Source organism: Salmo salar, chromosome 12, assembly GCF_965601325.2.
Source record: "Salmo salar chromosome 12, fSalSal1, whole genome shotgun sequence".
In the NCBI taxonomy this organism is placed as follows: Eukaryota; Metazoa; Chordata; class Actinopteri; order Salmoniformes; family Salmonidae; genus Salmo; species Salmo salar.
The window spans coordinates 41,672,721-41,696,686 of NC_138302.1; the positions used below are offsets into that span (position 1 = coordinate 41,672,721).

General features: G+C 41.3%; 1 protein-coding gene across 2 annotated transcripts in view; it reads right to left on the reverse strand.

The window, feature by feature from the left end:
- Positions 1-2,761: 2,761 nt before the first annotated feature.
- The window catches only part of LOC106565032 (copine-3), a 40,120-nt gene continuing 18,915 nt past the window's right edge, over positions 2,762-23,966 (reverse strand). The window contains exons 7-16 of one of the 2 annotated variants that reach the window (XM_014131610.3): positions 20,336-20,425; positions 19,861-19,959; positions 19,391-19,477; positions 18,462-18,521; positions 17,835-17,968; positions 17,283-17,337; positions 17,117-17,168; positions 13,414-13,547; positions 6,047-6,283; positions 2,762-5,796 (exon numbers count right to left, since the gene is read on the reverse strand). In XM_014131610.3, the coding sequence (XP_013987085.2) occupies positions 5,683-5,796; positions 6,047-6,283; positions 13,414-13,547; positions 17,117-17,168; positions 17,283-17,337; positions 17,835-17,968; positions 18,462-18,521; positions 19,391-19,477; positions 19,861-19,959; positions 20,336-20,425 (1,062 nt within the window). In that variant the 3' untranslated portion in view covers positions 2,762-5,682. Of the gene's footprint in view, positions 5,797-6,046; positions 6,284-13,413; positions 13,548-17,116; positions 17,169-17,282; positions 17,338-17,834; positions 17,969-18,461; positions 18,522-19,390; positions 19,478-19,860; positions 19,960-20,029; positions 20,126-20,335; positions 20,426-23,966 lie in introns of both variants that reach the window. The other variant, XM_014131611.3, reaches the window with a different exon arrangement.

Consider the following 23,966-nt stretch of genomic DNA (forward strand, 5'->3'; position numbering starts at 1 on the left):
TAGGCCGTTGAAAATGGGCACGAATTTTTTTCAAAATGCGCTGTGGCGCCCCCTATCCTAGGGTAACGTCAAGAGGTTAACTATGGATTATTTGGAACCAAAACAACATTTGTTGTTGAAGTAGAAGTCCTGGGAGTGCATTCTGATGAAGAACAGCAAAGGCAATCCAATTTTTCTAATAGTAATTCTGAGTTTAGGTGACCCCGTAGTTGGCGGATGTCAAAATAGCTAGCCGTGATGGCCGAGCTATGAACTCAGAATATTGCAAAACGTGCTTTCGCCGAAAAGCTATTTTAAAATCGGACATAGCGATTGCATAAAGGAGTTCTGTATCTATAATTCTTAAAATAATTATATATTTTGTCAACGTTTATCATGAGTAATTTAGTAAATTCACCGGAAGTTTGCAATGGGTATGCTAGTTCTGAACATCACATGCTAATGTAAAAATCAGTTTTTTGATATAAATATGAACTTGATTGAACAAAACATGCATGTATTGTATAACATAATGTCCTAGGAGTGACATCTGATGAAGATCATCAAAGGTTAGTGCTGCATTTAGCTGTGGTCTTGGTTTTTGTGACATATATGCTTGCTTGGAAAATGGCTGTATGATTATTTGTGTCTATGTACTCTCCTAACATAATCTAATGTTTTGCTTTTGCTGTAAAGCCTTTTTGAAATCGGACAATGTGGTTAGATTGAGAGTCTTATCTTTAGAATGGTGTAAAATAGTTGATTGTTTGAGAAAATTGAATTGTGGTATTTTAGTTGGTTTTGTATTTCGCGCCGTGCGATGCCATTGGCTGTTGGCTAGGGGTTCCGCAGGCGGAACGGGGTTCCGCTAGCGGAACGTCTGTCCTCAACAGGTTAAGATATGGGCTACTGAGCGAGCACACCCGGTTCCAATTGGTCAGCTGTGGTGGATGAATCAGAATTAGTTGGGTAACATAGATAAGATGTTTTATTAGTATAATATGCTTATGTGAGATACTTGTCATTAGAAAGTGTCCTTTGGACTCTGGTGTCTTTCAGTTGCACGTTTCCCTTAGCTGGGGCTGTCACTTGGGGACCAGAGAGGGGAGAAGTCAGACTTTTTTTTTTACATGTCTCTGTTGCTATGCAGAATATCAGCAAGAGAGGAGGACAAAATGAAATATTGTCTTCATATGAGAGTGTCTTTACCTATTCTTAAACCATGTGAAGGGATGGCGTGATTAATGGGGAACCAATTATTTGTCTCCACAATGTCTGTGCGCAGGTCACTCCCCTCAGTGAGCTTGTCCATGAGTGGGAACAAGAGGTGTCTCACTGAGGATGGGACTCTATGAGATAGCACTGACAGAGATGTATGATGTATTTGGATAAGAACGCCTAAAAAGCATTCCAGAGGACATGAGCTAATAGTTCTGTTCTATACCGTACCAGGGAGGGACGGTTCTAGGGAGACCAGACACCGGTCTGTATAATGAACACTGTTGCGATCTGCTGTGCTTTATAGATATCTTTTCATACAAAACTTAACCTTTGAACTGTTCCTAAGATTTGTGGTTCATCAATGTACGTTGAAGGGGTGGTTCCTGGGTATAAAATATCTCAGTAGCCATTGTGTTAAAACCTTCCTGGTTCATTCGAGAGAGTGCATTATTGAAGGTCAAAGTACTTTTGCAAAAGTATCAAAGATGTAGTTTAACTCAGACTGGTGTGTTTGTAACTCTCCTCATTTGGTAATGCAGAAATTAGCCACCACACAGCCCCTGTGGATTTCTTCAGCAACTTTGTGAATTGCCAAAATGCAAAAAATTCACTACCATTTGAGTCAATCTGCAAAATTCCAAATCAGCATTTAGCTCATAGTAGAGCTAGACGCTGTTTCAAAAAATAAAACGATGAAATGCATCATTGATGGCATTTTTGTCCGTAATGGGGCCAGAGTCTGAATGAATTTGTTGGAGCAGAGAGGAAGAAGCACAATCCTTCAGAGATTTAACAGTTTTCCTGAATTTGTCTGGATTCCCGTTACCATCAGAGTGCTTACATAAATCAGCCATACATTGATGCCTAAAAGATCGCCAATCCAGGCCTATGTTCCTAGCAACATTTCTCTTACGAATGACTTCAAATAATTCAGGAGTGAACCAGGCATTCGATCTACCTCTAACTGATGTTTTGAAAGGGGCATGGTTATCTAGTGTTGAAGACATTTACAAAAAAGCTTAAAGCTAAATCAGGTTCAGGGACTATGGAGTTTAAGTTCATGAATAGGAAAGAGTAGTCCTACCTACAGCATTTCAACTAATTACAAAAAAATAGAAGCAGTGGCCTCCCGAGTGGCACAGTGCTAGCAAGATTCTGGGTTCGAGTCCAGGCTTTGTTGCAGCTGGTCGTGACAGGGCGGCGCACATTTGGCCCAACATCGTCCGGGTTAGGGCAGGGTTTGGCCGGCAGGGATGTCCTTGTCCCATCGTGCACTAGCGACTCCTGTGGCGGGTCGGGCGCAGTGCACGCTGACACTGTCGCCAGATGTACGGTGTTTCCTTCGACACATTGGTGCGGCTGGCTTCCGGGTTAAGTGGGCATTGTGTCAAGAAGCAGTGCGGCTTGGCTGGGTTGTGTTTCAGAGGACGCACGGCTCTCAACCTTCACCTCTCCCGAGTCCGTACGGGAGTTGCAGCGATGAGACAAGACTAACTACCAATGGGGATACCACAAAATTCGGGAGAAAAAAGTGCAAAAAAAAAAAAGGCAACCAGGCAAATCATTTTGAAATAGGTATTTATTTGATAATGCAAAAAGCTATATTTCAGAAAGGGTGATAACGAAAGCATTCTAAATATAATTGGCTGAATGTTGGTATGGCTTACATAAGGTTATGGTCTCTTGGTTACAATTACATTTCATTTTTATATAATGTGTTGTCTCCTTAATTGAGTTAAATCTCATAAGATAAACACTTATTGACAACTGGTTGGCATTAAAAGTTAGAAAGTGTTTTTTTCTAATCTACATGGCACATATGCTGCCATCACCGTCTCGCTGTATAACGAACACAAAATCAATCCCATGGCCCTGTGTAACCCAAACAATGTGGGGCAAGAACAAAGAAAATGAAGATTCTGTTCAAATGTGTAGATTACACCCAAAAGCACATTACTAAAGCAAACCAGATTCATGGCATACAGAGAACTCTTTTTCGTAAATGATAAAATAAAAATATAATAGAACATTTGTCTTAATTATAATTGCAGACCCCTTTGAAAAAGAGCCATCATTAGGTCGTCTCACTGTCTCAGAGTATAAGGTTGTTTAATAATTTCTTTAAAAACAGTTAATCAATTATCTAAACTCACAAACTCAAGTGTTTTTCATTTTCACAATATTGTAGCGGAGACCTTATTTAAAAAATCTGTGGCGTTTGTTGTCCCCACCATCGGTTGTGACACAGCACACTTGATTACAGGGAGGGTATAATTTAAATCAGAGAAATATGATTAATTTGTTCTAATCAAAAGGGGTATGCTCAAACACAGCCACTTTTAGATTTAATTAATGTGGGACGACCCTATAATGTAAAATACATACCATCATTACATCGTTCTCAAATCTATAATTTTAAGTTTCCATTGTTTTAGGGAGAAAATGGAATAGGCGAAAGCATCTAACATCTGGATCGATACCAATTTCCTAATAATATGGTGTTCAAATGGGGGTAGTAAACAATTTGAGAAGTTCTACAGCACTACTCTAAGGCACATTTTATTTATCTTCGGTACAAAACTTTAGCAATCCATAGCATATATTCTATTGCAGCAGATTAAAATGATTGAGCATACATTTCTAATTAATCTCCAGCATGAGAATACCATTCTAAATTGGATACATCACAAACGTTAAAATGTGAACATTACTGGAGCCACATCAGTTTTGTTTCAAGTTAGCACGCTAGAGTTTTATAGATTGATTTAGAGTTAGCTAGCTACCAATCCTATTGCGTCATGCCTCTAAAAATGACTGTCTCCAGTTATGTTTACATTTTGGCATTTGTGACATATACACTTTTCAAGAATATTAAGTGCAAGGTGGTGTATAATACCAGCTCTCATAATGTGACATACATTGCATAAAGGTTAATAAGCAGTGCAAAAGACCATGCACAAGTGTTTGAGTGGTGGAATACCGAGTGATAATGGCCAAGATGTAATAAACACAAATAGGAAATGAAGTTGCTTGCACTGATAACGTAGGATCACCCTGCCTAACCTCTATAACGGAGGAAGCATCTTTGCAATGAAAATAAAGTGAAGCATCCCCTAAGAAAAAAACAAAGTAGGCTACAAACACACTTACACACTATGCCACTGCCTGACGAATACGGCTAAGAAACACATTGTGTTAAAGTCTGAGGTTCTAAATTGGAGTTTGGTATAGTTCCAAAGAGATGTAAAAAAAAAAAACATTCTGACTTGCAACACGTGAACATGTACAAGATACAAAACGAATGCAGCCACTTCAAACTCAAAAATCCAAATCTGAAGATGGCCAGACTTCCAATAGGGGATTTGAAAGGCTGGCCACACGAGACAAAAGGCGTCCGCATGCTTCCCATCCGAAACAGTTCGGCATAGTGTGTGCATATATTAGGACGACATTGATGTTTTTTTGATTGTTTTGGTCTCCAGAAAGTTTTTTTGGTCTGTTTGTACACAAAAAAAACTTTGAGGCAAGCTGAATTTCGGTAGCCGAAGTCTACGCCCCTTCGTCAGTCATTGGTCATTCAACAATGTAAAAATTTATGACAGATTTCTTCAGTTCTCAGACTATTTTGAGGAAGTGTATACTGGCTATGGAGTCTCAAGTTGGACAAACAGTACTATCGCTGCTTTTTTTTAAGGGAGTATGCAAGCACACTCGTTCGGTTCACCTAGCCGATTTCTGCTAGGTGCCAGCCGAACCAAAGCATGCAGAAGCCTTTAGAAACATGTAACGTGCAGTGCAAGCTCTAAGCATTTGTGGCCATTATTATTATTTTGAAGATGTACCACCAGTAACGCCTTGATCAGACCTACAGCATCATTGCGTCAATGCTGCATAATAAATTCTGAGGTCAAACTTTTTTCATTACGTAATACAATTGTGTTTCTGGATGTGTGCAACAAGTTCAACATTCAACTTTTGTTACTATTTCCGTCAAGTATACAAATACAATTTAATGCATACGTTGGGTAAATCCATGTATGCGCCACACAGAACACACTGCAACAATGCGTTTTGGTGTACCAATGACGCTCTTGGTCTGATCGAGGAGTTCAGACTTTTTATGTTACGCGAGTAGCCTACTTTATTTCATCAAATGTTTTGAAGCTGCATTTCATGAACTGCATTATTATTTTAGATTTATTTAAAGCTCTCCTTTTCCACAATTTTTTAACATCACCCTTCTTGAACTCCTTGTTACTTCCAGAGGAATGAAAGAAGAATATCTGAAGCAGCAAAGAATGAGAAATATCTATGAATGTAGGAAAAAATTATATATGGTCAGAATTGTCATAAGTGGCATTAAAAGGCAAAATGAGCATTGACAGTATGAAATAATTTCAGGATTTTCACATCAAACAGTGGGCATAACCCGTCTCCCTCATGTGGCTAGGAATGCAAAGTGCTGCAGTTCTGCTTGCTCCACTAAGCTTTGAGGGCAGGAATGTTGACTGGATCCAGTTTCAGCATCTTGAAGTAGGACACAAGTTGATTGGGCACTTCAGCCAAGACACTCTGGGCGAGGGCTTCCTTAGGGGCCTGCAGAGGGCGGAAGGACAGTGAGAAGGATAGAGCTCCAATAGCAGTGCAAGAAAACATACAAATAAATTCAAGATAGAAAAGTGTGTAAAATCTGTCAATATCTCGCCAAAGTGTTATGGAATGGTGCCACTGATACTATTAGACTAAACTGATGTACACTTGTGAATCTTCTCAATTCCTCGCAAAAATGGTGTGGTACTGACAACACACTTCACAATGACACAACCGCAGATTAAAATAAACATACATTGGCAAACTGTCTGAGAGGCACAAACTGCACAATATCCCTGGTCACGGGCTCGCCACTCAGGGACTTGAGTACGCCGTCGTCTCCATCTAGCAGCTCCATGGCCTTGAAGTCTGCTTCCCCCACCCCGATGATGATGATGGACATGGGCAGCCGTGAGGCCTTGACGATGGCGTCACGGGTCTGCTCCAGGTCCGTGATCTCGCCATCGGTGATGATTAGCAGGACAAAGTATTGCTGAGTGAGTTAAGAGGACAGAACAGTTTGTTAAATTTTATTTAGTTTGAAATGAACACAAATGCACTAGACATGGCAAAGCCTTCTGCTTTCCACTGTGTTCATTCTGACCAAGACACTTTTTCATAACTGTTGATTAGGCTTGTATTGTAAATGTCTAATTTGTATCATGTTTGTACACTGTGCCTTCGGAAAGTACTCAGGCCTTGACTTTTTCCACATTTTGTTACGTTACAGCTTTATTCTAAAATTGATTCAATTGTGTTTTTTCTCTCAACAATCTACACACAATACCCCATAATGACCAAGCAAAAACAGCTTTAGACATTTTTTCAAATGTAAAAAAAATATATTCTGAAATATCACATTTGCATACAGTACCAGTCAAAAGTTTGAATGAATTGGTGTCCAAGGTTTTTTTTTTTTTTTTTTAACTATTTTCTACATCATAGAATAATAGTGGAGACATCAAAACTATGAAATAACACATTTGGAATCATGTAGTAACCAAAGTGTTAAACAAATGAAAATCAATTTTATATTTGAGATTCTTCAAAGTAGCCACCTTTTGCCTTTGACAGCTTTGCACACTCTGGGCATTCTCTCAGCCAGCTTCATGAGGAATGCTTTTCCAACGGTCTTGAAGGAGTTACCACATATGCTGAGCACTTGGTTACTTTTCCTTCACTCGGAGGTCCAACTCATCCCAAACCATCTCAATTGGTTAAGGTCGGGTGATTGCGAAGGCCAGGTCATCTGATGCAGCACTCCATCACTCTCCTTGGTCAAATAGCCCTTACACAGCCTGGAGGTGTATTTTGGGTCATTGCCCTGTTGAAAAACAGATGATAGTGGGACGAAGCATAAACCAGATGGCATGGCGTATCGGTGCAGAATGCTGTGGTAGCCATGCTGGTTAAGTGTGCCTTGAATTCTAAATAAAATCAGTGTCACCAGCAAGGCACCCCCACGCTTCAGGGTGGGAACCACATGAGGAGATCATCTGTTCACCTACTCTGCGTCTCACAAAGACACGTTGGTTGGAACTAAAAATCTCACATTTGGACTCGACTCAAGGACAGATTTCCACCGGTCTAATGTCCATTGCTCGTGTTTCTTTGCCCAAGCAAGTCTCTTCTTCAAATTGGTGGTTTCTTTGCAGCAATTTGACCACGAAGGCCTGATTCAGGCAGTCTCCTCTGAACAATTGATGTTGAGATGTGTCTGTTACTTGAACTCTGAAGCATTTATTTGGGCTGCAACCTGAGGTGCAGTTAACTCTAATGAACATCCTCTGCAGCAGAGGTAACTCTGGGTCTTCCTTTCCTGTGGAGGTCCTCATGAGAGCCAGTTTCATCATAGTGCATGATGGTTTTTGCGACTGCACTTGAAGTAACATTCAAAGTTCTGGAAATTTTCCAGATTGACTGTCTTTTCTCTTATGTCTCCCCCGAGTGGCGCATCAGTCTAAGTCACTGCATCTCAGTGCTAGAGACATCACTACAGACACCCTGGTTCGAATCCAGGCTGTATCACAACTGGCCGTGATTGGGAGTCCCATAGGGCGGTGCACAATTGGCCCAGCGTCATCCGGGTTTGGCCCTGTATTTGTAAATAAGAATTTTTCTAAATTTCCTAGTTAAATAAAGGTTAAATAAAAAATAAATTAAAATGTGAGCTGTTCTTGCCATAATATGGATTTGGTCTTTTACCAAATAGGGCTATTTTCTGTATACCAACCTTACCTTGTCACAACACAAGTGATTGGATCAAACACATTAATAAGGAAAGAAATTCCACAAATTAAGTTAAGGCACACCTGTTAATTGAAATGCATTCCAAGTGACTACCTCTGGTTGAGAGAATGCCAAGAAAGTGCAAAGCTCTCATCAAGGCAAAGGGTGGCAATTTGATGAATCTCAAATATATTTTGATTTGTTTAACACTTTTTTGGTTACTACATGAGTTATTTCATAGTTTTGATGTCTTCACTATTATTCTATGATGTAGAAAATAGTAAAAACAAATAAAGAAAAACCCTTGAATGAATTGGTGTCCAAACCTTTGACTGGTACTGTATGCAAATGTGATATGTTTGGTTTTTATTGCTTTACTGGGAAGCCTATCAGAAGTAGACATGCTCATGTTATTTATATTTGAGCTGATAGTGCATGTGAGCAGCACATAGTGGACTTCCTACTAGGGCACACCGCCTCAGTGCTAACAGTATAACTCGGGTTCATATGCACATGATTACAGCATACAATAGCTGTAGAATCAGAGGCATTTAGGGGGACATAAATTAAGTTACTTACATTGTGTCTGCCAACGCCCCTGAGATAATGTACATTTGCTGCAGCATGACAACTCAGCGACACAATGGTAGGGATTAACCTGTTTAGGATAGGGGGCAGTATTTTCACAGCCGGATAAAAAAAACGTACCCGATTTAATCTGGTTATTACTCCTGCCCAGAAACTAGAATATGCATATAATTGTTTGATTTGGATAGAAAACACCCTAAAGTTTCAAACTGTTTGAATGGTGTCTGAGTATAACAGAACTCATATGGCAGGCCAAAACCTGAGAAGATTGCATACAGGAAGTGCCCTTTCTGACCATTTCTTGGCCTTCTATAGCCGCTATGGAAAATAGAGGATCTCTGCTGTAACGTGACATTTTCTAAGGCTCCCATAGGCTCTCAGAAGGCGCCAGAACGGGGAATGATGACTCTGCAGTCCATGGCTGAAAAACAGTAGCGCATTTGGATAGTGGTCGATCTGAGAACAATGTAACGGGCCGCGCGTGCACGTGAAGAGTCCATTTTACATTTTCAGTCTTTGAACGAAAACGACGTCTCCCGGTCGGAATATTATCGCTATTTTACGAGAAAAATCACATAAAAATTGATTTTAAACAGCGTTTGACATGCTTCGAAGTACGGTAATGGAATATTTTGAAATTTCTTGTCACGATACGCGCCGGCGCGTCACCCTTCGGATAGTGTCTTGAACGCAAGAACAAAACGCCGCTATTTGGATATAACTATGGATTATTTGGAACAAAAACAACATTGGTGTGGAAGTAGAAGTCCTGGGAGTGCATTCTGACGAAGAACAGCAAAGGTAATCCAATTTTTCTTATAGTAAATCTGAGTTTGGTGGGTGTCAAAATAGCTAGCCCGTGATGGCGAGCTATCTACTCAGAATATTGCAAAATGTGCTTTCACCGAAAAGCTATTTTAAAAATCGGACACCGCGATTGCATAAAGGAGTTCTGTATCTATAATTCTTAAAATAATTATGTTTTTTGTGAACGTTTATCGTGAGTAATTTAGTAAATTCACCGGAAGTGTTCGGTGGGTATGCTAGTTAACAAAACATGCTAATGTAAAAAGCTGGTTTTTGATATAAATATGAACTTGATTGAACAAAACATGCATGTATTGTATAACAATGTCCTAGGAGTGTCATCTGATGAAGATCATCAAAGGTTAGTGCTGCATTTAGCTGTGGTTTTGGTTTTTGTGTCATTATATGCTAGCTTGAAAAGTGGGTGTCTGATTATTTCTGGCTGGGTACTCTCCTGACATAATCTAATGTTTTGCTTTCGTTGTAAAGCCTTTTTGAAATCGGACAATGTGGTTAGATAAAGGAGAGTCTTGTCTTTAAAATGGTGTAAAATAGTAATATGTTTGAAAAATGGAAGTTTGGGGATTTTTGAGGAATTTGTAATTCGCGCCACGCCCCATCATTGGATATTGGAGCGGTGTTCCGCTAGCGGAACATCTAGATGTAAAGAGGTTAACTGAGCTGGTCTTGGGTCATTTTTAAGTCATTGAAAGGAGCCAAGATGATTTGGATGGCCTCAGTCATTCCTGTAGTAGAGGTATTCTCAAAAGTCCATTTCTATTTTCCAACGGGGCAATTCATTTGGGTGAAGTTTTCCCCCCCTCGCCTGAGTAGGCTAATTTCACTGCCAAAAATAAAATTCAACCATCTAGTGTTCAGCGAAATAACAACAATGTCAAATACAGGTAGCCTAGTCAAATAATTAACATCCAATCACATTAACTGTTACTCTCTCGCGGGAATTCCACTAACGATCCGTATGTAGCCAAACGTAGCTGCTGCTTATTCCGTTTGCTTGAAAATGGATAAATGGTTAAAAAAAAGGCCTGCGCCTATAGAGACTCATACCAGCTCTACTGGTAGTACTACACCTGCACCTGTCGACGACAAGTTGTTCTGCTTCCACGAGCACATCCAATGCTAGCATCAGTAATTCTACATTTGTTGTTAGCCCAGGTAGCATGGACACAAAGTTGTGAATCTGATGCAGCCGAAGCGCTACTGCCCCCTTACCCGGGAAAGCAACAGACCGCGACGTTAGACCATCGAAGAGGCACAAATATGATGAGAACTACATTGATTTGGAGGTTCACTTATATTGGGAGTAGTGCCTTTCCTCAGCCACAGTGTCTTATATGTGCAAAAGTACAATCTCACAACTCAATGAAAATGTCACTCTTGTGCAGACATTTAGAAACAAAACATGCCAATTTTAAAAATAAGCCATGGGAGTTTGAGCGAGAATAAAGACGACTTTCAAGTAGTAAGACATGTATAAAAGCAACAGATACCGTTAATAAGGGGCTAGAAGTGTCTTATATGGTGAGCTACCGAGTGGCTAGGACAGGCAAGCCCCATGCTATTGTGGAGGACTTAATTCTTCCTGCTGCCGTGGATATGGCTGGGACAATGCTGGGGGAAAAGGCCAAAAGAAATGTCCATAGTTTTTCATCAAACACTGTTTCACGACGCATCAGTGACATGGCAGGAGACATTTTGAAACAATTACTGCTTCGTATACAAGCCAGTGAATTCTATGTGTTACAGCTGGATGAGTCAACAGACGTGGCGGGCCTGGCACAGCTCCTGTATATGTCCGTTATGTTTATGGGGGGTGGGGGTCAATTAAGGAAGACATCCTCTTCTGGAAACCAGGACAAGATATTTTTTAAGTACTGGACAGCTTTGTGACATCAAATGGACTTTGGTGGTCAAGATGTGTTGGTATCTGTACTGATGGCACAAAAGCCATGACAGAGAGACATAGTTGAGTAGTAACGAGCATGCACACATGCCGAGAGGCTCTTGCTGCCAAGGGAATGCCTGACGGCTTGAAAGATGTTTTGAACACTACAGTGAAAATGGCTAACTTCGTTAAAGCAAGGCCCCTGAACTCTCGTGTATTTCCTGCATTATGCAATGATATGGTCAGCGACCATGTAACGCTTTTACAACATACAGAAGTGCGCTGGTTATCAAGGGGAAAAGTATTGACACTTATTTTTTTATTGAGAGACGAGCTTAGTTCTCTTTACTGACCATAACTTTCACTTGTCTGACCGCTTGCATGATGACAAGTTTCTCACACGACTGGCCTATCTGGGTGATGTTTTTTCCTCACCTGAATGATCTGAATCTAAGATTACAGGGACTCTCCACAACAAAATTGAGGCTATGATTAAGAAGTTGGAGCTCTTTTTGTCTGCATTAACAAGGACAACACACAGGTCTTTGTATGATTTTTTTGTGTGCAAATGAACTCAAGCTTACGGACAATGTCAAATGTGAAATAGCGAAGCACTTGAGTTGGGTGCGCAATTACACAGGTACTTTCCCGAAACGGATGACATAAACAACTGGATTCGTTATCCCTTTCATGCCCTGCCTCCAGTCCACTGACCGATATCTGAACAAGAGAGCCTCATCGAAATTGCAACAAGCAGTTCTATGAAAATGTAATTTAATCAGAAGCCACTGCCAGATTTCTTGATTGGGCTGCACTCAGAGGATCCTGCCTTGGCAAGACACTGATGCCCTTTGCAACCACGTACCTATGCGAGTGTGGATTCTCAGCCCTCACTACCATGAAAACTAAATACAGGCACAGACTGTGTGGAAAATGATTTAAGACAGACTCTCTCCAATACAACATTGCAGGTATGTGCATCTTTTCAAGCACACCATTCTCAATAACCTGTGGTGAGTTCTTCACAATTTTCGATTAACAAATAAGGTTTTATACGTAACATGGTTAAATAAAAGAGCAAAATGATTGATTATTATATTATTATTATTTGTGCCCTGGTCCTATAAGTGCTCTGTCACTTCCCACGAGCTGGGTTGTGACAAAAACTCCTTCTTATGTTTAATAAATGTATTGTGTGTGTGGCAGGCTTACAATGATGGCAAAAAACAACATTTGAGAGTGCGCTGACCCTGGTGCTAGAGGGGGTACGCAGCTGGAGGTTGAATGTTTGAAGGGGTACGGTACTATAAAAAGTTTGGGAACCACTGCTGTAGAGCATCTTCTGTTTCCAGGTGTCAAAGTTATCTATAAAAGAGTGATTTCAACAGAGCTACAGTAATCTTTCAGCCAAGTGTGTAATGCCAGTAGCCTGCTGAATCTTTCACACTCGTGGGCCAACAATGGTAGCGGACCTGAAACAATTGGATGCTTTTAGTAATCTTTCAGTGCTAGAATCAGTTCTTGTAAATCAATTTTCAGAAGTTCCGAGCTAGTCCTCCTGATGTCCTTTGACCCCACATGGACTGCGTCAGCTCCTGGCATCTGTGGTAGAACGGTCAGAAGCAGCCTTGTAATGTCCTGTACTCGTGCTCCTGGATAGCACAGGGTTTTTACCCTGGGAACCAAGATGTTTCTTACAATAGAACTGCCAATGACAACAGCTGGTGCAATGGCGGAGGAGGTCCGGCCATTCTTTCACCTTGAGTGGTTTCGCAAACCCCTCAAGGATCGAAGGGTGGTGGGGCCCAATGGACCTGAGCCAGCTGTAGTATCCTTTGTGGATGATGAATGGGCCGGAGTCTCAGGCAGCCTCACATTCCCTTCCTGGAGCCCACCCCTCTTTATTCACGTTTTTGTTTAGTCTCTTTGTTGTTTAATTTCTACAATTGCAAAGCGACTTTGGGTCCTTGAAAAGCGCTATACAAGTCTCATGTATTATATTGTTATAGTCTATTTTAAAGGTAAGCCGAAAAAGTGAAGATAACCTTTAATGAGATGAGGGGGAAGAGGTGTTGCATGTGGTCTAGACTCACCGATGCGTTGTTCTGCTGTGCCGCCCCTGACGCGATGCCTGCCACGTGGTTGATTATGGGGGAGAAGTTGGTGGGACCGTAGAGCTTCACCTGAGGTAGGGCCATGCGGTAGGCCTCCACAATCCCCTGGACCCCTGCAACATATCAACACGTAGGGCCACAGTTTGAGCTAGAACTGGTGTATATACTGTAGGTCAGTGATACTCAAATACTATTTGGGAAGGTTCAATCACACACATTTCCTAGGCGGCAACGGTCCGGATGGATATTGTAATTTATCGTACATTTTATGACTTGGGTTACATGTTTTTGCATAAAATGTTTTGAGGAATACTGGTAAATACATAAAATGAGACTAATTAGATTTTAATTAATTAAAAACAAAAACTATTTTGAAAATGTGCCTTACAGTGCAGGAATTTGTACAGTAGGCTACTGCTATTTTAGTACACCATGATTATTAAACTTTACTGCAAAAAAAAGTGCAAAGTTGTGACATTGCTGAAGAACAAATGTGGTTGCATAGTTATCTGTATGACAAAGGTACACTGAACCAATGGCCTTCAACGGACAAGGACTTAAAGGGATAGTTCATCCAAAATGTATGTTTGGGTCAAATGTCTCTTACCTTGAGGTGTGTGTAGGCCAGAACACAATAATCTGTTTTGCCACAGCCAGGAGTTAGCATGATTAGCATCGTCCACAAAAATGTATGTAATCCATGGTACCGATGTTAGCAAAGCTGCATTAGGAGAAATTTCCTAAAAAAACACTTCAAACTAAATTCAGTAGTTAGTGGAGTTTGCAGGGATTTGTTTACGTGCATACTGATGAAATAATGGCTGGAATTTTGTTACTCAAAACAACCCATTTTCTTCTGTAGTCTCACAGCCACATCTGTTTCTGTTGTTTGCTTTAACATTGACAATAAAGTTGTATTGCATTGTAATCTCAGACATGGATTGACTACCAGCTGTGAACAAACTCACAGGTGGCTTGATTGAACTATCAGATCATTGGAATATTACTGCAGAAATAACTACATTCCCGTGGGGAAAATAACATGAAAAGGTTCTTCGAGTATCAACGCTACCAAACAGTTTAAGGAAGTTTCGGCTTGCAATGCAGCTTTGCCAACCATGGATTACATTCATTTTTGGACAATGCTAATAATGCTAACTCATTAGGGCAGTGGCAAAAGTAATCAACTAATTATTGTGGATGCTGTCACTTGTGGTCTACTGACAACTATTGCTTTAACAGTGGCAGTCAATATGCTTTGAAGTGATTGAAATGCATTAGAAAAGGTATTGGAAAGTTTAGGCAAACATCAGGGATGATCATAAAACAATCTTTGTGTATTATCTTCTGTGGAGAATCAATTCATATTCCACAGTCATTCTCTGGATGCGTCACACTCCCTTATAACGAGTCCTGCAAAGCTTATGAGTGTCGTAGATGGAAACAGAAGACTAATTTGTACATAATACTGCTGCTACCGTCTCTTATGCCCGAAAAGAGATTCTGGACATCAGAACAGCGATTACTTGCCTTGAACTGGACGAATAATTTTTGTTTGACGGGGGATTTACTGCAAACACCCAAACAGGCCCTCATCCCTGTCATTCGCAGGAGCTAAATTACTTCTATGCTCGCTTCAAGGAAAGTAACACTGAAACATGCATGAGAGCATCAGCTGTTCCGGAAAACTGTGATCACGCTCTCTGCAGCCGATGTGAGTAAGACCTTTAAACAGGTCAACATTCACAAGGCCGCAGGGCCAGATGCATTACCAGGACGTGTACTCCGAGCATGCGCTGACCAACTGGCAAGTGTCTTCACTTACATTTCAACCTGTCCCTGACTGAGTCTGTAATACCAAAATTTTTCAAGCAGACCACCATAGTCCCTGTGCCCAAGAACCTGCCTAAATGACTACCGACCCGTAGCACTCACGTCTGTAGCCATGAAGTGCTTTGAAAGGCTGGACATGGCTCACATTTAACACCATTATCCCAAAAACCCTAGACCCACTCCAATTTGCATAGCGCCCAAACAGATCTACAGATGATGCAATCTCTATTGCACTCCACACTGGCCTGTCACACCTGGTCAAAAGGAACACCTATGTGAGAATGGTATTCATTGACTACAGCTCAGAGTTCAATACCATAGTGCCCTGAAAGCTCATCAATAAGCCAAGGACCCTGGGACTAAACACCTCCCTCTGCACCTGGATCCTGGACTTCCTGACGGGCCGCCCCCAGGTGGCAAGGGTAGGTAACAACACATCTGCCACACTGATCCTCAACACGGGGGCCCTTCAGGGGTGCGTGCTCAGTCCCCTGCTGTACTCCCTGTTCACTCATGACTGCATGGCCAGGCAAGACTCCAACACCATCATTATATTTGCAGATGACACAACAGTGGTAGGCCTGATCACCGACAACGACGAGACAGCCTATAGGGAGGTCAGAGACCTAGCCGTGTGGTGCCAGGTAAACAACCTCTCCCTCAACGTTATCAAGACAAAAGGAGATGATTGTGGACTACAGGAAAAGGAGGACCGAGCACGCCCCCATTCTCATCGACGGGGCTATAATGGAGCAGGTTGAGAGTTCCTTGTGTCCACATCACCAACAAACTAACATGGTCCAAGCACACCAAGACAGTCGTGAAGAGGGCACAACAAAACCTATTCCCCCTCAGGAGACTGAAAAGATTTGACATGGGTCCTCAGATCCTCAAAAGGTTCTACAGCTGCACCATCGAGAGCATCCTGACGGGTTGCATCACTGCCTGGTATGGCAACTGCTCGGCCTCCGACCGCAAGGCACTACAGAGGGTAGTGCGTACGGCCCAGTACATCACTGGGGCCAAGCTTCCTACCATCCAGGACCTCTATACCAGGCAGTGTCAGAGGAAGGCCCTAAGAATTGTCAAAGACTCCAGCCACCCTAGTCATAGACTGTTCTCTCTGCTAACGCATGGCAAGCGGCACCGGAGCGCCAAGTCTAGGTCCAAGAGGCTTCTAAACAGCTTCTACCCCCAAGCCATGAGACTCCTGAACATCTAATCAAATGGCTACCCAGACTATTTGCATTGTGCCCCCCGCTGCTACTTTGTTTATCATCTATGCATAGTCGCTTTAATAACAACTCTACCTACATGTACATATTACCTCGACTAACTGGTGCCCCCGCACATTGACTCTGTACCGGTACCCCCTGTACATAGCCTCGCTATTGTTATTTTACTGCTGCTCTTTAACCATTTGTTTTCTTTTTTTAGGTATTTTTCTTAAAACTGCATTGTTGGTTAAGGGCATGTAAGCAAGCATTTCACAGTAAGGTCTACACCTGTTGTATTCAGCGCATGTGACAAATACAATTTGATAGTGGAGGTTACACACATAACCACGGTTTTAAGAACTAAGCTGCGCATTCAGTTGACTGAGAGATAAATACATTTGGTGTTGTTCGGTCCGTATTGAGTAAGGTCCGTATTGAGTATGGCCGTTGTAGGTTTATGTTTAAAATGGCAAATAAATGAATGAATAAGTCATTATGCATCTAGGCCAACAACAGGCAGAGTATGGTTTCATTTTATCTAAACAGGTGAGATTAATAAACATGAGGTGATAGTCATGCTGATGGACATGGATTATATTAACATACACACTTCACAGAAGGGAAATATTTACCTTGACAGTAAGGATTACTTGGGTTGAAGTTCAGTGCAAATTCATGGGATACCTGCAGGGTTAATAACAACAATTTACTAACTATAAGTTAGTATAAACCTAAACCTATAAAACGTGTTTTCCTGAAATATTTACCCATGATTCTTTTATTTATTTTCTATCTAACCTTGAAGTCTGGGGGAACTTGAGCTCCAAATCCAAAGGCAGGGAAGAGTTTGTCACTGAGGAAGCGCATAAAACTTGATTTGAGTAGATTATCACAATGACCATGAAAACAATGGAGGGATGTTGTCCACGCCTCAATACAAGAGAGTAACAGGCCAAACCTGCCATGTTAGTCCATTTAGGTCCCCACCTCTATAGAAATAATAATTTGGTAATGATCCTTAGGGCTAAACATTTCCATGACCTAAATCTGCCCAACCAGGAAGTCAAGACATGTGCTCTTATTTATCTCAGTTGCTGTACTCAGATTCCCGTCGCCTCTCCCCCAAAATGTGCACTTCCCTCTTCCTTTCATAAACTTAACAGCATTGAACTGGTGTCAGCATGGGCTGGAGAGCGTACCCACCATATTTGTTACACCAGATAATTTATTTTAAATGCGTGGGGGGGTGAACAAGTGTACACTTTGAGGAGAAGGGTAGGGAATCTGAATTTAGCCATCTATTAATCTACTCCCTCTTCGGTGTTCTACTGAGCAGAAAGTTCTTCTTACGTGTCATAGTCCTGCACCACAAGGCCCACTGACCATGTGGCCGACAGGTACTGGTTCAGACCATCAGGACTCAGGTAATGCAGGGACTGTGGAGAGCGAGGGTCGCCGTTTGATCCAGTGAAGTCAATGCCCACCTTAGAAAAATATAGGAACCATGAGTGATGGTCCAATTGGTACAAAAAGCTAAAATAAAGACTCATTTAGAGAAGCAATCCGGGAATGGTACATCACATTTTGGAATTTTATAGATCTAGCCATTGAGTCTTAAAGAACTTGTAAATGCCTCATGAGCTTAGTCTATTTGCCGTACCACATCAGAAATGCAAATATAAGCTTGTTTTACTCAATTGTTTGTAATTGCTGTAATTGTAAACAAAATCTGTACTCGTGTATTTTGAGAGTGGTTACATTTCTCCAGCCCCATCCCTCAGCCGTTCACATTTGACATTTAAGTAATTTAGAAGACACTCTTATTCAGAGCGATTTAGTTAGTGAATTCCTCTTAAGATAGCAAGGTGAGACAACCACATCACACATTTTCAATCCATCAAACATATTGCTTGAGTTTTGGACATGAGCTAATTTCAACCCCTTACTTCTGATTGCAGGCTCTTCAGTTACACTTACCGTAAAATTTATTTGGCAACCTCCCATGACATAGTCCAGGAATGTGTACTGTGCCTGAATCTAGGGGGAAATTACAATTTGCTTTAGAAGTATTCACTTTTAAAAATAGGTTAAAATCCAAGGGATAATGATAAGCTACTGTGCAATTATACTGAACAAAAATATAAATGCAACATTTAAAGTGTTGGTCCCATGTTTCGTGAGCTGAAATAAAAGATCCCAGAAATGTTCCATATGCAAAAAAAGGATATTTCTCTCATATTTTGTGCACAAATGTTTATATCCCTTTAGTGAGATTCTCCTTTGCCAAGATAATACATCCACCTGACAGGTGTGACATATCAAGACGCTGATTAAACAGCATGGTCATTACACAGGTGCACCTTGTGCTGGGGATAATAAAAGGACACTAAAATGTGCAGTTTTGTCACAAGACAATGCCGTAGATGTCTCAAGTTGAGGGAGCGCGCAGTTGGCATGCTGATTACAGGAATGTCCACCAGAGCCGTTGTCAGAAAATTGAATTAATTTCTCTATCATAAGCCACCTGTTGTTTTAGAGAATTTGGCAGTATGTCCAACCGGCCTCACAACCGCAGACCACGTACAACCACACCAGCCCAGGACCTCCACATCTGGCCTCACCTGCGGGATGGTCTGATTGGCTGAGGCTGGCACCCCAGTGGGTGGAAATCAGTCAATTTAAATAAATAAATTAGGCCCTAATCTGTTGGTTTTCACATGGGTGGGCCTGGGAGGGCATAGACCCACCCACCTGGGAGCCAGGCCCACCCATGTGACATCCATAGATTAGGGTCTAATTCATTTATTTAAATTGACTGACTTCCATTTATGAACTGTACCTCAGTAAAATCGTTGAAATTGTTGCATGTTGGTTTTATATTTTTGTTCAGTATAATTATAACCTACCTGGCAGCCCTTGACACTGATTACTCCAGAGTTTTTGTAACTCTTCTTCTTCTTCTTCTTCTCTGGATGGACACAGTCAAACTCCACCTGATCACAATGGGCAATATATACAACTTCCTCAAATACAAAACTACCATCACCATGACTAGATACATGAGGCAGAAACACTTTACATTAAGCTGCTCAGCTCTTACACATGTAATTAATATATAATGCATATGGTATCTATACTGTAAAGGCACAGAACAATGATTCAATTGTACTCAGAAACTGGCAAAAAATATATATATAATGAATAATTAGTGAAGTTACTGTGTAGTGGGATACAATTAATTACACAAAACAACTTTAAATTCATGCAACATGGTATCTTTACAATTTCATGTCAAGTGGGACCAATAGAGAGACAGAAGCTTAATAGTAAGGTAAGCAAAAAGTAAAAGTGCTAGAAGAAAAATACATGGTCTCACCGGCGAACCATGGGCAGCTTTCTGCAGCTCAGACACATTAGTTTGGAAAACACCGATAAGGTCATGCGAGCCATCACTATCATAATCAGAGCAGTGGACCTGGGGATGGGGTACAGGAGAGAGGGAGTTTAAGAGAGACAAAAGGACAGAGAGGTTCTCTTTGGCTCACCGCACGGTCTTTAGCATCCAAAAGCTGGCGGGTAGTGCAAGTAAACTCGCCTATCATATCTGAACTGGTGTCTTCGTCCTTATCGTAACAAGTGACCTGCCAGTAACAGACACACAGGTAAGCCCTGGGGCTACAGTAGGTCAGAGATACCATAACAATAGGGCTGTAGGTTATATCAAGACAAAACAACTTTTTTGTAGTCATAATATCTAATTCAACAGGTTCTATAGGACACCATAAGCTCTGAAAGTTCTCTACATGCTAGTGCAGGTCTGCCAAATGCCATGGTCTTTTAGCTATTAATACCTTGATTGGTTTGCTCATGTCACAGTTGCAGAATGTTTGCAGAGCCACAGTGAATTTCTTCCATGACGGACTCAGATTATTCTTGACAACCTAACAAAATAAATACAAAAAGAATGTTAAATAAAAAAAGTTCAAATGTGACCGACCGGCTCAAATTGGTCTTATGTAACAAAATGTTTAATTGTATTTTCATAACATTTTTTACATTGGATAAGAGAGACTTGGGTTGCAAAGCATCGGGAACTTTCCGGAAATGTTGCTTAAATTAGTCAAAAAAAGGTAGCTTAACCTGTTATGGCTAGGGGGCAGTATTTTCACGGCTGGATAAAAAACGTACCCGATTTAATCTGGTTACTACTCCTACCCAGTAACTAGAATATGCATATAATTATTGGCTTTGGATAGAAAACACTCCAAAGTTTCTAAAACTGTTTGAATGGTGTCTGTGAGTATAACAGAACTCAAATGGCAGGTCAAAACCTGAGAGATTCCTTTACAGGAAGTGGCCTGTCTGACCATTTCTTGAACTTCTTTGCCATCTCTATCTTTTACAAAGGATCTCTGCTCTAACGTGACACTTCCTACGTCTTCCATGGGCGCTCAGAGCCCGGGAAAAACCTGAATGTCGTCATCCCAGCCCCAGGCTGAAACACATTATCGCCTTTCTCAAGTGGCCGATCAATGGACTGTGGGCTTAGGCGCGTGCCCTGGCCGCCCCCGCCTTTGTGATTTTTCCTCTGTTTGCCGAAAAGGAGATTCCCGGTCGGAATATTATCGCTTTTTTACAAGATAAATTGCATAAAAATTGATTTTAAACAGCGGTTGACATGCTTCGAAGTACGGTAATGGAATATTTAGAATTTTTTTGTCACGAATTGCGCCATGCGCGCGACCCTGATTTACCATTTCGGATAGTGTCTGGGACGCACGAACAAAACGCCGCTATTCGGATATAACAATGGATTATTTGGGACCAAACCAACATTTGTTATTGAAGTAGCAGTCCTGGGAGTGCATTCTGACGAAGACAACAAAAGGTAATAACTTTTATAATAGTAAATCTGATATTGGTGAGTGCTAAACTTGCGTCTAAATAGCTAGCCCGTGATGGCTGGGCTATGTACTTAGAATATTGCAAAATGTGCTTTCACCAAAAAGCTATTTTAAAATCGGACATATCGAGTGCATAGAGGAGTTCTGTATCTATAATTCTTAAAATAATTGTTATGCTTTTTGTGAACGTTTATCGTGAGTAATTTAGTAAATTGTTAGCAAATTCCCCGGAAGTTTGCGGGGGGTATGCTAGTTCTGAACGTCACATGCTAATGTAAAAAGCTGTTTTTTTTATATAAATATGAACTTGATTGAACAAAACATGCATGTATTGTATAACATAATGTCCTAGGTGTGTCATCTGATGAAGATCATCAAAGGTTAGTGCTGCATTTAGCTGTCTTCTGGGTTTTTGTGACATTATATGCTAGCTTGAAAAATGGGTGTCTGATTATTTCTGGCTTGGTACTCTGCTGACATAATCTAATGTTTTGCTTTCGCTGTAAAGCCTTTTTGAAATCGGACAGTGTGGTTAGATAAAGGAGAGTCTTGTCTTTAAAATGATGTGAAATAGTCATATGTTTGGAAAATTTTAGTTTTTGTATTTTTGAGGAATTTGTAATTCGCGCCACGCCTATCATTGGATATTGGAGCAGGTGTTCCGCTAGCGGAACGTCTAGATGTAAGAGGTTAACAGTGAACCTTTTTGGTGTGATACACATAAGGCAATTCTAGGTCTTGTGGCATATTTTGGTTAAACTACCCACAATTCAATGGAATTGCAACCCTCTGCATGCACAGTGCAATCTTCCATCACATGTGCAGCTGATTCTCAAGATCTTGCACACTAATGAGATGCTTTAAGCCCACACTACACTGTCTGAGCCAAGGACTACATGCTTTCTGGTATGTTTTGATTACAATACTGGGAGGGGTGTATATATTTTACATGACATACATGAATTTTGTTAACTAGTAAAGAGTAGCCTACAGAAAAGTGTTTAAATCATTTCTAACTTAACCTGTTGGGGCTGTACATGGAATTGTATTATTTTTTTTATTTTTTTACCTCATTGTTTTCTAATCTTTACAGAAAAATGCCACGGGCACTATCTGATGTGGAGACATTTCACTGCAGCTAAAGTAGAATGAAAAGCTGTGTACATTTGAAAATAATGTGCCAAATCATATGTGAAGAATGCAACAAAGATGCAGAATCATCTGGCCAAGTGCATAAAGTTCCCTCGGTGCTCACAAGCAACCTCTGACAAAATAATTCTACGTTTTTTTTTACTCAATGGAGGAACGTAGTCAGTGAAAGGCTGATGAATGTCTTGCTCAAGCTGTGTATGCAACTGGTTCACCTTTGATGCTCACAGGCAATGAGTATTGGAAGAGATTTCTGAATGTTCTTCGCCCAGCATACACCCCTCCAACCAGACATGCTTTATCTACTAATTTGCTGGATGCAGAGTTCAACAGAGTTCAAGTGAAGGTCAAGCAAATCATAGAGAAAGCAGACTGTATTGCAATCATCTCTGATGGCTGGTTGAATGTTCGTGGGCAAGGAATAATGCACTACATCAACTCCACCCCTCAACCAGTATTCTACAAGAGCACAGACACGGGACAGACACACTAGTCTCTACATTGCAGATGACCTGAAGGCAGTCAATGACCACAGAAGGTATTTGCACTGGTGACAGAATAATGTAAACATGAAGCTGCTTGGTCTAAAGTGGAGGAGTCCTGCCCTCACATCACACCCATCGGCTGTGCTGCTCATGCATTGAATCTGCTCCTCAAGGACATCATGGCACTGAAAACAGTGGTTACACTCTACAAGAGAGCCAAGGAAATGGTTAGGTATGTGAAGGGTCATCAAGTTATAGCAGCAAACTACCTCACCAAGCAAAGTGAGAAGAATAAGAGCACCACATTGAAGCTGCCTAGCAACACCCGTTGGGGTGGTGTTGTCATCATGTTTGACAGTCTCCTGGAGGTGAAGGAGTCTCTCCAAGAAATGGCCATATCACAGTCTGCCGATATGGACAGCCCCATCAGGAGGATCCTCCTGGATTATGTATTTTGGGAGAGTGGTAAGCAGCCCGAAACCTACAGCAGTAGCCATTGCAAGGCTTGAGGGAGACAATGCCATCCTGTCTGATGTTCAGACTCTGCTTGCAGATGTAAGAGAAGAAATCCGTACTGCCCTGCCCACTTCACTGTTGCTCCAAGCAGAGGAAACTGCAGTTATGAAATACATCAAAAAGCGGGAACACTTCTGCCTGAAGCCCATACACGCGGCAGCGTACATGTTGGACCCCAAGTATGCTGACTAGAGCATCCTGTCTGGTGCAGAGATTAACGAGGCCCATGGTGTTATCACTACCGTGTCTCGCCACCTTGGCCTGGATGAGGGCAAGGTTCTTGGCAGTCTGGCGAAGTACACTTCCAAGCAAGGGCTTTGGGATGGAGATGCAATATGGCAGTCGTGCCAACATATCTCATCAGCCACCTGGTGGAATGAACTTTGTGGATCTGAAACTCTTTCCCCTGTTGCCTCCATCATCCTTCA